At 22.6% G+C, this 12909-nt stretch overlaps 3 protein-coding genes across 3 annotated transcripts; 2 read left to right on the top strand and 1 right to left on the bottom strand. All coding sequences in view use genetic code 6, as the record gives it.

Moving 5' to 3' along the window:
- The first annotated feature begins 193 nt into the window (after positions 1–193).
- TTHERM_00313050 (kinase domain protein) lies at positions 194–3295 on the top strand. The gene is made up of 19 exons (XM_001033486.2): positions 194–307; positions 370–419; positions 483–572; positions 630–719; positions 775–864; positions 910–999; positions 1056–1145; positions 1202–1291; positions 1404–1493; positions 1542–1643; positions 1703–1792; positions 1845–1934; positions 1985–2077; positions 2134–2223; positions 2431–2520; positions 2568–2657; positions 2724–2813; positions 2872–2973; positions 3030–3295. Exons 1-19 carry the CDS (start codon positions 269–271, stop codon positions 3208–3210), a joined length of 1737 nt encoding a protein of 578 aa, XP_001033486.2. The 5' UTR covers positions 194–268; the 3' UTR covers positions 3211–3295.
- A 798-nt stretch (positions 3296–4093) lies between these two features.
- Positions 4094–5614, top strand: TTHERM_00313040 (alpha/beta fold hydrolase). The gene has a single exon (XM_001033485.2). It carries the CDS (start codon positions 4141–4143, stop codon positions 5263–5265), a length of 1125 nt encoding a protein of 374 aa, XP_001033485.2. The 5' UTR covers positions 4094–4140; the 3' UTR covers positions 5266–5614.
- A 724-nt stretch (positions 5615–6338) lies between these two features.
- TTHERM_00313030 (WD domain, G-beta repeat protein) lies at positions 6339–12782 on the bottom strand (the record flags this gene model as incomplete). The annotated part of the gene is made up of 12 exons (XM_001033484.2): positions 6339–7376; positions 7646–8086; positions 8143–8694; positions 8745–9037; positions 9098–10067; positions 10326–10610; positions 10747–10983; positions 11030–11221; positions 11272–11592; positions 11706–11874; positions 11952–12160; positions 12357–12782. The coding sequence occupies 12 exons, from the start codon at positions 12780–12782 to the stop codon at positions 6339–6341; spliced, it is 5133 nt and encodes a 1710-aa protein (XP_001033484.2).
- Between the last annotated feature and the right edge of the window lie 127 nt (positions 12783–12909).

The following is a 12909-nucleotide window of genomic DNA, read 5'->3' as shown; positions in this document are numbered from 1 at the left end:
TAAACTTGAAATATGATAAAAACAATAATTTTTAAAATATTATATTATAAAATGGACAAATAATAGTTATAAAAAGCATAAAAATTTTGTCTATTTAAATTATTTATCTATTTCAAAAAAATTGATGAAATTCTCAAGAATCAAATTTTGATTTTCTACATAAATTATTATTTGAAAAAATTTTCAATAAATAAGAAAAACTATTAATAGTTTAAATAAACTCGAAAAGAACAAACATTTGCACATAGAATTAAGAATTTCTAGAAAAATGAAAGCTAAGATATACTCAATTTATGATATTTTCTCTGTATTATTTAATTAAAAATTTATATTAAAAATATTCATATTTATTTTATCACATAAAAAAAGTTAGCGCAATCTGATCACTGTTCTGTAGAACTATTATATATTAGCTAAGAGTAAATAAATAATGAGCTTTGTAAAAGATTTTTTAAAGTTACTATATTAATTAAAATATCAAGGAAATAAATCTTTCTAGATAATGGGGCTATCAATCTTTCTCTTTAATTGGAAAAATGCACTAATTTAAAATACTTAGAACTTTAACTTATGTAACTTATTACTATATGTAAAATAGTGTTAATATAAATAAAAAATTTTTAAATTAGGTACAGTTTTATCACCTATACTGGCGCGTAATCTTTAGGGAGAGGTTTATCAAATCTTACCAAACTTTAAGATGTCAATATAAATTTGAGGTTTATTTTAATTTTTTTCGGAGAATTTAATTGATCTTCTTATAATTCCTTATAGAAGAAACAGCATTAAATGCGAAGGTTTAATTGAATTAATTAATGGATTGTCTGGATAAATTAATCTTAGAAATCTTGAATTGGATATTGGGTATTAGTTATAAATCCTAAAATTTATTTTTAATCAATTTCATAGTGAAAATTATTTAGATGATGATACTGTTTCTAAGTTGTTTTCATGCATTTATTAATTCAAAGATCTCTCTATGGTATCGATTGACATTTCGTACAATTAAAATTAAAATATTTCACCAAACATATTTGATTTGTATTTAATTTTAGAGAAAATAATTTAACAGAAAAATGCACTTTAGGTGCATAGCAGGGTTTTTCATCCAACATCCTATTTAGCCAACTATAAATTAACTTTAAGTTTGATTTAATTAATATAATTTTATCAATTTAATCACAATTTTCCATTTTTAAAGTTGGAATAAAATCGGAGATACTGGGTTGCTTTATTTTGGAAAGGGGATTTCTAAATGTTCCAACCTAAGAAAATTAAGTCTCAACCTAGAGTAAATTAATTAATTAATCGTTATTTTGTTTTAATATTATTTCAAAAAATATTTTATTTTTTTAATAAAATTATTTTCTTATTTTTTTTATAAAACTTAATTTTTATCTAAGATGGAACTAAATTACTGAACAAGGAATTGCAGATTTGAGTTAGGGTCTTTCAAACTGTGTATTTTTAAATGAATTATAACTAAACTTATAGTAAGCAGTTTTTAAAAATTAATATTTTAATAATCTGATTTTTAAAAGCAAAAATGAAATTAAAGAAGAAGGACTTTAAAAACTAGGACAAACTTTAATTAATTGCACTAATTTATATTTTCTACAAATAAACTATCCTAACTTTTTTGCGTAAGTTTGTTTGAATGTTTGCCTTATAATCATAAAAAATTTCATTCTTTTTATATAAGAACCAAATCATTTGTGAATAATGGGATGTCTGAGCTTATCAAGCATCTCTCTCAGTAAGAATAACTAAAAAATCTATCACTAGATTTTAGGTAAACAACACAAATCTTTATTAATATATATAAATGTTTCTTATTTTCTAAGTAAATAAAATATTACTGAATCTGCTTGCATAAATCTTGGCTAATCAATTGCATTATGTACGCATCTTTAATACCTGACAATAAACTTACAGTAATTATGTAATTTTGTTGCTTTTATAACCTGATTCATTTTAAATAAAGAGATAATTGTATCTAGCAAAACGGAGCAGAAAGCTTAGGTAAAGGCATCAATAGTTGTGGAGTTAATCTTAAATCCTTGAACTTAAATTTATAGTTAAATTATTAGTATTTAATATTTACTTTTTTATATTTGTATTCTTAATAAAAAGTGGTAATATTATCGAAGATAAAGGTCTTGAATATATTGGTAATGGTATTCTTAGCTGCAATAAACTCACTTATTTAAATCTGAATTGTAGGTAAAAAATTATTTTATAATTTCTTTAAATTTGTCATTTATTTAAAAAAAAACTGGTTTTACAAAATTAATAATTAATCACTTTAATTCAAAATTAAATTAAAAAACTGTTTTTTAAAAGTACTTCGATTCTTTCTTTAAACTAAAATAATTTAGTTGAATAAATCTTTTTGTTTTTATATTTGAAATATATTATTATGTTAAAAAGTAGAACAGCTATTGGCGATAATGGTATTATAGGGTTATCTAAGGGCTTATAAAATTGCAAGGAACTAAAAGATCTCATACTTAATTTTTCGTAATTAAATTATTTTAGATTATTTGTAAAAACATAAAAAAAATTAGATCAAATAAAGTGAAACAAAATGGTAGTATTAGCTTAGGCAACATATTTGACAAATTGTTAAATCTTTAAGTTTTATCTATCAATGTTTTGTAAATTTATTTATTTTTTAGACAATTCCATTTGAAATAAAAAAATGTTGAATTTCAATTAATTAGAGGTAACTCAGTAAGTAGTATAGGAGCATAAAAATTAACTTATAAGTTAAGATTTTGCACAAAACTTAAGAGCTTAACTCTTAATTTTGGGTAATTTTTAATCTACATTGAATATTTATTTACCTCAAAAATATAATAATTTTAACAGAGTATAGTCTCTTATTGAAAGAATAGTTGATTCTGATTTTAGTTAAATTAGTGAGTCTATATAAATGCTATCATAATTGAAAGTTTTGCAATTAAATTTAAGGTAAAAAATTATAATAAAAGTCAACTTAATTTTTTTGATAATAAATAAATAAATAGTAAGTAGCAGAGCATCTCTTTTAATGGAGTTAGCTGCCTTTTTCAAATAAATAATTTAAAATATTTAATGTATTTGACAATAGACCTATATTAAAACATCTATTCTAAAGCTAATTAATAGAAACTAAAATCTTATATAATGAAATCAAAAAGATTAGTTTTCTTTTCAATCAGATTTTGAAAATTCAATGAGATTAAACTATTTATTTATATGTTTATATTTTGAATAGAGTTGGATCAAATATTCACTTCAGAAAATATAGAATTAGATTGTTAAAAATTTTATTATAAATGAATTAAATATTAAAAAAATATTCAATCAATTTTTTTCAAATTAATTAAAAATAAAGGCTTGAAGGGGTTCTTAAATGAAATTGATAAAAAATATATTTAATTTCAAAAAAAACGATAAAAAATCTAAAGTTAAATATTCTTTTAGCGATTTTAAAATAGACCCACCTTACCTATATTAATAAGTAAAAATATTATGAGCAATTTATTATATGAATTTAAAAATTTTTTTTATTATTTTTAATAAAATAATAAATTTAAAATGCATAAAAATTCTATATATATTAAAAGTATTTTTATTTCATAACAGAATGACATTAAATTTTAATATTTATGATATAAATATCGTTAGTTTTTTACATATGATAAAGTTTTTATTCAAAGTCTTTTTTTTAAAGATAATATTTTAAAAGTCTTGAAAACCGAAATTAAATGAAAGTTCTAGAAATAAATTATTTATTTATTTATTTATACTCGTTGTTTCCTTCATAGATCAAATAATTTTACATGATTTGTTTATTTGAAGTTTTTCTATTACTTACTTATTAAATCCAGAATTTTCTAAAATTTTGATAAGTAATGTTCAAAACAATTACTGTAATTTTTATTTTTCTTTTGTTCTATTAGAACTATTTTAAGAATGAGTATTTGATAAAATTTGTAAGCCTAGCAAAAGAAGCTTCTTCATTTTTTCTACAAAAATTGAGTCTATGAAAAGTTACTATATAATAGTATCAGAAAACTAAATTAAATTATTGGCAATAATTAATTTTATAAATAGTAAAAAAATAATAAAAATAATTAAATAAATAAATAGTTTATGCTAAGATTAAACAAAATATTGAAGAAAATGGAGATAGAAAATAATTATTTTGACCTAGGCATATTTAACAAATTTCAAAATAAGATGAAATCTAGATATCAGTAAAAATTCAATAATACATATGAAAAAGCATTGAATGCTGAATAGAAATTGTTAGATATGAATGGAGTGAAAGTAAATTAAGATTATGAAGTAGCGAATGTAGATATTTAAAGAAATAATTAATTTTTGCATGCTTTCAGGTCTTTAAACTAGAGTTAAGGAAAGAAAAAATTAATTCTTTTGCATGGATATGGTATGAATGGGCTCGCTTACATGAAGATGTTAAAACCCTTAATGGAGAAATATGAAGTACATTGCTTAGATTTACCAGGAATGGGTTTAAGTAGTAGAGATGATTTTTCATAAATTAATGGAGAAAAAGAAACAATTGATTATTTTGTGTCTTCTTTAGAGGCATATAGAAAATTAAATGATATTGACAAGTTTACATTAGTAGGTCATTCATTTGGTGGATATATGAGCGCTAACTATGCTTTAGAATACCCTCAATTCTTAGAAAACTTAGTCTTGCTTTCACCATTAGGAAGCACATATCGCTCTAGAGAGTCAATAGAAAAATAATACCAAGATCTAATATCAAGAGCTAACTTCTATTAAAAGCCTCTTTTAAAAATATATTTAAATTTATTCAAAAATAAAGTCACCCTTTAACAAGCTAATCAAAAATGGTATTTACCAGTTAAAACCTTGTATGGAAAATATTTATAGAAGGCATTAAATTTAAATGAATAAGAATTAGAGATATATAGATAATTTGCATTTAATATGCTTGATCTCCCTGAATCAAGCGATAAAGCCTTGTTTAATATTGTCAATGAAACATCTGTCTTTGTAAAATCTCCTTTAGAAAATATACTACCCAATAAATTATCTTCAAACATACCTGTTCATTTCTTATTTGGAGATAGAGATTGGATGGATTATGGGGGAGCATACAAATTATTTAGATTACAAAATGAATTCAAGCTTAATGTAAAATTTGACATAATACCAAAAACAAGTCACTAAGTTACAGTTGATAACCCATAATTTATTACTAATTATCTATTAAATCTATGAGAAATTTACTAATTTTATATGATATATACTAACCAACTAATAGAAAAGAACCAACTTTATAATCAAATTTAATAAATTTATTTCTTAAAAGCTAATTAAAATGCAAACAGACATTAATAAAATTTTTTAATAAAGTAAAATCGAAAAAAATGTTTTACTTTTGAAAAATGCCTTTAAAAAATATAAAAATCCTTCTAAAATTAAAATATATTCATATAAAACTAAATGATTAATATTGTTTTTACCAAATGAGGAGATACTCATCAAAGTTAAGTTTTAAGTAATGTGTAATAAATTTATGTTTATACAACTTATTCTAACATAATAGTTTAATCAAATTTTCAAGATTAAAAATAATTTTTTTAGCTAAATACTTTTGCATTTAATTGATATGAAATAAATATTTAAAAAAATAAAGATATTTATTTTCTCAATCAATTTTTATTTATTTATTAAAAATTAACTATTTATTGAAAAGTGTTATTTAATAATAGAGTAATATTCTATTAAAAGCTACTTTGTAAATAATATCTTTTTATTTGATAATTTAATTCAAGAAGACAAATTATATATTATAAATAGCCTTTAATAAATGATAGAACATAAACTTTGTTTAAAACTATTATATTTAATAAAATAAATTATAGTAATACAGTGAAAATTGTCTAAACTAAGAAATTAAATGACTAAAAACTAAGCTTAAAATACAAATATGCCCAGCTTATAGATTCGTTTTATAACGAAAATTTAGGCTCAAATAATTTGCTCATTTTTAAAGAGTGTTTAGTCTATAAAACAGTACAGTTTGGCAGGTTTTACTGTATAATTTTTATCTGATGGGACATAATATAAGAATTTTTAGAGCATTATAATAAAATCAAAAAAATAAAATAATTTATTTTTGATTTAACTGTCAAATAGAGAAAATAAATAAAATTCTAAGAAAATTAATGTTTTAAACAATATATGAACACATATTTTGCTTAATGATAATAGATTTAATAATCTCAATTATAATGGAATAAATAATTAATTTTTTATTTGATAATAAAATTGAAGAAATATGAAATTTATCATAGTTTGTTTATTTTTTTAAACTTGCCACTCCTAATTGAAGTTATTAGCACATCATTTTCACCTCTAAATGTTGATAATCCTGATTATATGCTGGGTAGTTTAAGTTAAAATTATTTTTAAGAATTTTAATGTTATGGTCTATCTGTTTAGGATCCTAAGTTTAGTGTCTCTTCTCTTAGAGAATCTAAAAGAGTTTTAGACTACAATTGTAGTGGTTTGATTAAAGAAAGAGAATGTTTTTTTATTGCAAATAATTATGGACTACTATTTTGACTCAATCTACTACCTAAATTATCTTAATTTTTTTAAACGTCTTAGAGGGCTTCAGATATAATTGAGTCTAAAAATTCTTTATTTTCATTATTGGCCTAACTTTATTCTTATTCATCAATTTGATTTTATTTTTCTTTCGTAAGTTATTTTTCATATCTATCTGTAAACATTTTTTCAGGTTAATATTTAGATTATCTCAGTTTAGAATTAATATTTTTCATAAACAATTAAATTTTAGCTTTTTGCAAATTATTAGCAGAAATACTGTGATTAAGTAGGATTGATTTTTCAGAAGCTAAAGTAGAATTGTTAGCATTTTTAGAGATTATGCTCGATTATTAAATTGCAACTGAATTATTTGCAGGGTCTGTTTGTAATGACTAATTAAAATATAAATTTGAATTATTTCTTTATATACTGTTATTATTAGAAGCATAGCTTGCCCTTGTATTAACAACATTATGGGCTAATGATCCAATTTATTGACTATTCATATTTAGAATGCTTTCATCTAAGTAATTCTTTTCTGAAGCATATTCTAAGTAATCCATAGAACGATTTACATTTTTCTTTTTCTTTTTTGACATAACTTACTATTTCTTTTCTTTCTCTTGCTGATTTATTAATTGTTGGAATTGTAGATCACTAGAGTTTCCAGCAACATCGTTATTAATTTGGATATTTAATTTACTTCCTTTCTTAGTTTTTGATGGGGTTTCCTCTTTCTCAATTATCGAAATGAATTAATTTGATTATATATCCTATTTTTTTTAATTTAAAAATATTTATCTATTTGTTATAAATTATCACTTTTTTATTTATTTAAGCAATTATGTTTAATGTTTATTTTCATAATATTTTCAAATTTTTAAAATATTTATATTTTTAAAATTCAACTTCTTAAAAAGTATTATTTAAATTTTAAGATTTTATAAAAAAAAAATATTTATTTATTGAAAATAAGGTAGGTGTATTATATCATTTAATTAAATTTATTCAATTAAATTTAAATAAAAATATATCATTTTACTTATTTGCTTTTATTTTGGTCATCATTTTTTCTAGGTGAAACTGAATATCTATTAATTTATTTGCTTGTAGAAGATACTCTTGCATCTAATTTAGGAGTATTAATAATTGCATTACTGGCATTGCTATTTCTAGACTATTAAAAATTTGGGTTAATTTCTTCCTGAGAAGGGATTATGTCTCCTTAAAAATTCATTGTGCTAAATCTTGTTTTATTTTAATTTTTTAATTTATCCCTGATTTTTTGATCTAATTTTTTTCCTAAAAAGTAGACATTTTTGTGAAGATCTTATTCAATTTATTTCTACAAAAGTCTGTTTCTCCAGTTTGGAGCTAGGAATTAAAGCATTTCATGTTCTTCATATTTTCTTCTTTTGGCATGAATGTCTATTTCTGGAGCTTAATATTATTCATCAGCCTACTATTATGCCATAAGTAATCGCTAATTTTAATACAAAAAATTAAAAATATGGTTTTTATATCATTTTAAAATGTTACTTTATTTGCTTCCATCTGCTTTAGAGATATACCTCTTAACTCTTTCTCAAACAACTATTTAATTTCATCATATTTGAGGTCTCTAGGAGAGTACTCGTCTCTCATAAACTTGACTCCCTTTGTCTAATCCTTCAAAGCTGAAATATATGTGTCTTTAATTTCAGAAAAGTTAAGCTTGATTGAGTCTTTCTGAGGTGGCAATAAATTATTAATAAAACCATCTATTTACATCAACTTTCTTAATTGCTAATCTGATTTGTATTTAGAAAGCATAATGTCCAAGATTTTAAATGCATAAAAAACTTTTTTCTTAACTTTTTCATGCTAATCTATCAGTACATCCCACTTTATGGGAAGAGGGTGATTAATATTCAAGTTACCAATTAATTATCCATCTAAAGTCCAAATTCTAACATATTAATCTTACGAGCTAGTAACAATACATTTCTAACTCATTTCAACAAATTAGAAAGAAGTAAGGACATCTCTATGAGCACAAAAATGTAAATTTTTAACAACTTTTTTTTCTTTTTATGAAAAATTCTTTTTGTTCTTTAAAAGAAAAAGCTTTAATAAAAATGGATATTTAAAGTATGAATTACTTGTTATACAATTAGTGGCAGTTTAACACTTTCTTTAGTGATTTATTCAATTTATGAGTAAAAATCTTCAGTGCATTAACGAAGCGGATTATAGTTTAATCTCTAAACTGAATGATCACTCATTCTAACATCTTCATTTTAAATGATAGAATCTATGTTAAAAATAATAATGTTTCCTTTGTTAGTAGCAGCATACAACAAACAATTGCTCAGACATTTTGTTTCTTCATCAACTTGAATTTCTGTTAGCAATTTAGTAACCCATTCTTATGGTAGATCTGCTTCAAATAAACCTGTTAAATAAATAAATAAAATAAAAATCAATTTTTTTAAGTTATCAATAAAATAGATACTTGAATCGTTGCTGAGATCTAAGTTATTTTTGGGTGAAACACTAACTTTTCTTTTTTCTTTTTAAAATGTATCTGAACTGAAAAACTAAGAGTCATTCGTTTACCTAAAAATAGATTTCTAATTTTATTGTGGATTTAGAGGTATCTGAGAAGCTTATTTTTCGATTGGCATTTACTAAGAATTACTTTTTTCTAACCCTTAAATAGAAAATCCAACCTTGATATTTTGAGGAATAGGCTTATTAGCTATTTTCTTTTTTTTATCTTAAGCAAATGTTGATGTTTGTTAGTTTTTATTCTAATTTTATTGACTTTAGGATGAGTTTAATTGAATTTAATCAATATTAGCTTGCACTGCAGTAGAAAATTAAGAATTAACCATAGTATTTTTATTTTAACCACTAAAAGTGTTAGTATTTTGATTAGCATTGCTGATATTATTATTTATATTTTGAGGGTTAGTAAAAGAACTTTCTCTTCTTGACTAAAAAACATTTTTATTTTAAATCAAAATATCAGATTTTTCTTCTTCATATTCTTCTGTATCCTTATTTTATAGACGATCTGAAAATTTTTTATTATTCTCATTTTCTAAATAATTAGATATATTAAAGTATCCGATCAATTCAAACTAAGCTTTTAGCTCCTTAACATTAAATTTTAAGATGTATATCATTCCAGAATTTGTTGTGATGATAAGAACGCGATATCCATTAATAAAAAAAAATCCTGTAGGTTCAGTACCTTTGTCAATTTCAATGCAAGCAATCAATTTAACAAATTCATAATCCCAGATGAAAACTTTCCTTCCAGAGCTACCAGTAACAATAATATTATGAAAAAGAGATACTTCCATTTAATTAACTTCTTTATTGTAATGAGCATTTTTAATTATTCTTTTAATTTCAGCCCCTGAAGGTGTTTCTCTTTAAATCATGACTGTATTATCCCAACTAGAAGAAATAATAAGCTTTTTTTTATTTAAATTATAATATATTTATTTTTTATAACCTTACTTTGAATGTTAAGTTAAATAAATAAATTTATTGTATTTTATTTTATTTGACCTAAATCCTTTAATTCATTTCAAAATTTTGAAAAATAATAAAAATGTTGTGATGAACAAAAAATACCTAATTTTAATTTTTTAATTTATAGTAAATTGGCAATTAAAAATAGAAAGACAATTAATTCATAATTTGAAATGATTATCACATATAATAAATACCTTGTTTGGGAAATCTATTTTAAGCTAAGATACTTCTGACTAGTGTCCAACTAAATCTTTTAATCTTTCACCATTATTGTAAGAATAAAGTGCTAAACCACCTCTATGATCGCCAAGAATAAAATTTTTAAACTGATTAATCGATGAGCAAGTTGCTATTTCATCATCTTAATTTTGAAGTAATCCTGTAAAAATTTTGGTTATCTTTCCATCTTTCATTCTTAAAAATCTCATGTCTTTTCTTGTACAAATTGACATTTCTTATTTCATCATATTAAACTCAACCTATTAATTATTAAAGTGATATTTTAATTAGTTTTTAAGACCAAGGAACTAATTAGCAAATTAAATAAATGAATCAATCAACACAAATAATAGTAAATATTTATAAACAAATGCTTTTATCGAGTAATAAAAGTACCTTGATTGGATATATATCCTCATTTGCTTTTTAAATATTAGAGTTATCAAATGATATGAAATTAACTCTAGTACCAAGTAAGCAGATCATATTCTTATCTGGTACATTAACTATGTGAGTCATTGTTGTTTTAAATCCGATGTTTATAGTTTGAAGGCATTTCAAGCTTCTGATATCCCATATTTTTATATTTCCCATATCATCTGCACTAACTACCATAGGTGTTTTATCTATTATCTTTATAAGGTAAGTTATAAAAGTATACATATATTTATTGATGTACCTAAACAGCGGTTACCATTGAGTTGTGACCCACCAACTTACCTAGAGAATCATAATCAAGGTATTAAGGATTTACACTGTATACATTAATTGAGTTTTCAAAACCAGATGTAATCAAGCATTAATACTAGTAATGATAAAGTAAATGGTGTATTCCAGCATGTCCTAAATCAATTGTAAATATGATATTTTCCTAACATATTAGAAATTAGGTTAATACAAAAGCAATTAATAGTATTTTACCTTCTCTAAATCCCAAACAGTAACTTTTTTGTCTAAAGACGAAACAGCAACCAATTTTATGTGAGTAATTTCCACTATTTCATTAATACTACCTGTAATTTCTTTGCTTTATATTTATTACTTTAGCTTTTCTTTTTCTAGATCCCAAATATTGATGGAATTTGTCTTATCAGTAGTTATCCACTGTTAAGTGCTATTTAAATACCATATATTTGTCTAATAATCAGAAACAAAAGCACTTATTGAAAAGCCTTTTTAGAATTTAAACATATCTTATTTATCCCAAAATATCAAGGAAACATCCTTTAAAGTAGCACCTATCTAAAAATTAATTGTAAAAAATATAAGTAAGTAACTGTGTACTTATACAAACATTTATATATGTTAATATTATCTTAGTGATTATTTTCAAATTAATATGTGAAATCAATTACTCTTTGCTCTCTGTCTGAATAAGTAAATCCCATGATTATAACTTCTTTGTCCTTTTACCTTTGTGGAACAATCGTTCTCTCAAAAATACTATTTAACTTAAATACTTTCAGATTAGTAGATAAGCTATCTAAAGTAATAATTCTTCTGTAACCACTTGCATAAACTCCCCTAAATAAATAAATAATTTGATATAAGAATCATAAATTTTAAATTCAGTCAATAAATGAACTAAATAACTCAATTACTTAGTTATTTATTAATTATTGTGTTTTGAAGAGTCAGTTACAATTGAGCTAGGGATTAATCTTTTAATTCCTTCCTCAGTCTTCCCGAATAAAATAGGAGGATTTATGTCTATTTCACGTATTTACTTTTAATTTGTGTTAAACTTTTTTTATTCTGGCATTTTCACAGTAGGCAAGAGGTATGTTGTGATGTTTTTTTCTACAAAATACTTAAAAAATAAATAGATTTATTTTTTTGTTAAAAATATACTATAAAATAATGAATGTATTTTATATTTAATAATTAAAGTTCTAATAAAGTAAGCTGCTATCTTTAAAATTATTAACAATTCAGCTAATATACAGCTTTAAATTTTAATCAAATTACATTCCATCTATTAATTTTGTTTTTAAAAAATAGCTTACATCACAAATAAACCCAGTGAAATCATTAAAACTGATTGTTGTGCTCATTCCACGACTTTCAGATATCTCTTTAAATAAATCAATTAGTGCTAAAGTGATATATATAGTTTCATGAGGTTTATGGTCAATAGATGTAATTAAAATTCTAATAAAATCAATTATATCAATTCCTTTTTTGCCTTAAGATTTAAACTTTCTTTCTATTTCATTAACTTTATCTTTGTCGATAAGCATCATTATAAAATCTAATGTATAATGATCAATCAATGGCGTATTATGGTCTCCTTTAAACTACTCTATCTTATAAATGAGATAATCTACATCATCCTTTTCTAAATCCTTAACTTGATGTAAATCTCTTAATCTATTAATCTTCTACTTTTTTACTAAGCTTTGCTCGCTCAATTAATTCTCATTCTTATCCATCTTAGGCGTTATATGTTTTTATCTTTAATCTGATTTTCTATCAATTACTTACTTGATTATTTGATAAAAACTCTTTAAATTAATAGTAATTTTATTATTAATTATATTAGAATTCAAACTATTTAGT

The sequence above is a fragment of the Tetrahymena thermophila genome (genome assembly GCF_000189635.1).
Source record: "Tetrahymena thermophila SB210 genomic scaffold scf_8254431, whole genome shotgun sequence".
In the NCBI taxonomy this organism is placed as follows: Eukaryota; Ciliophora; class Oligohymenophorea; order Hymenostomatida; family Tetrahymenidae; genus Tetrahymena; species Tetrahymena thermophila.
Note: the sequence above shows the minus strand (reverse complement) of the source record. Positions and strands in the feature narration are given on the sequence as shown.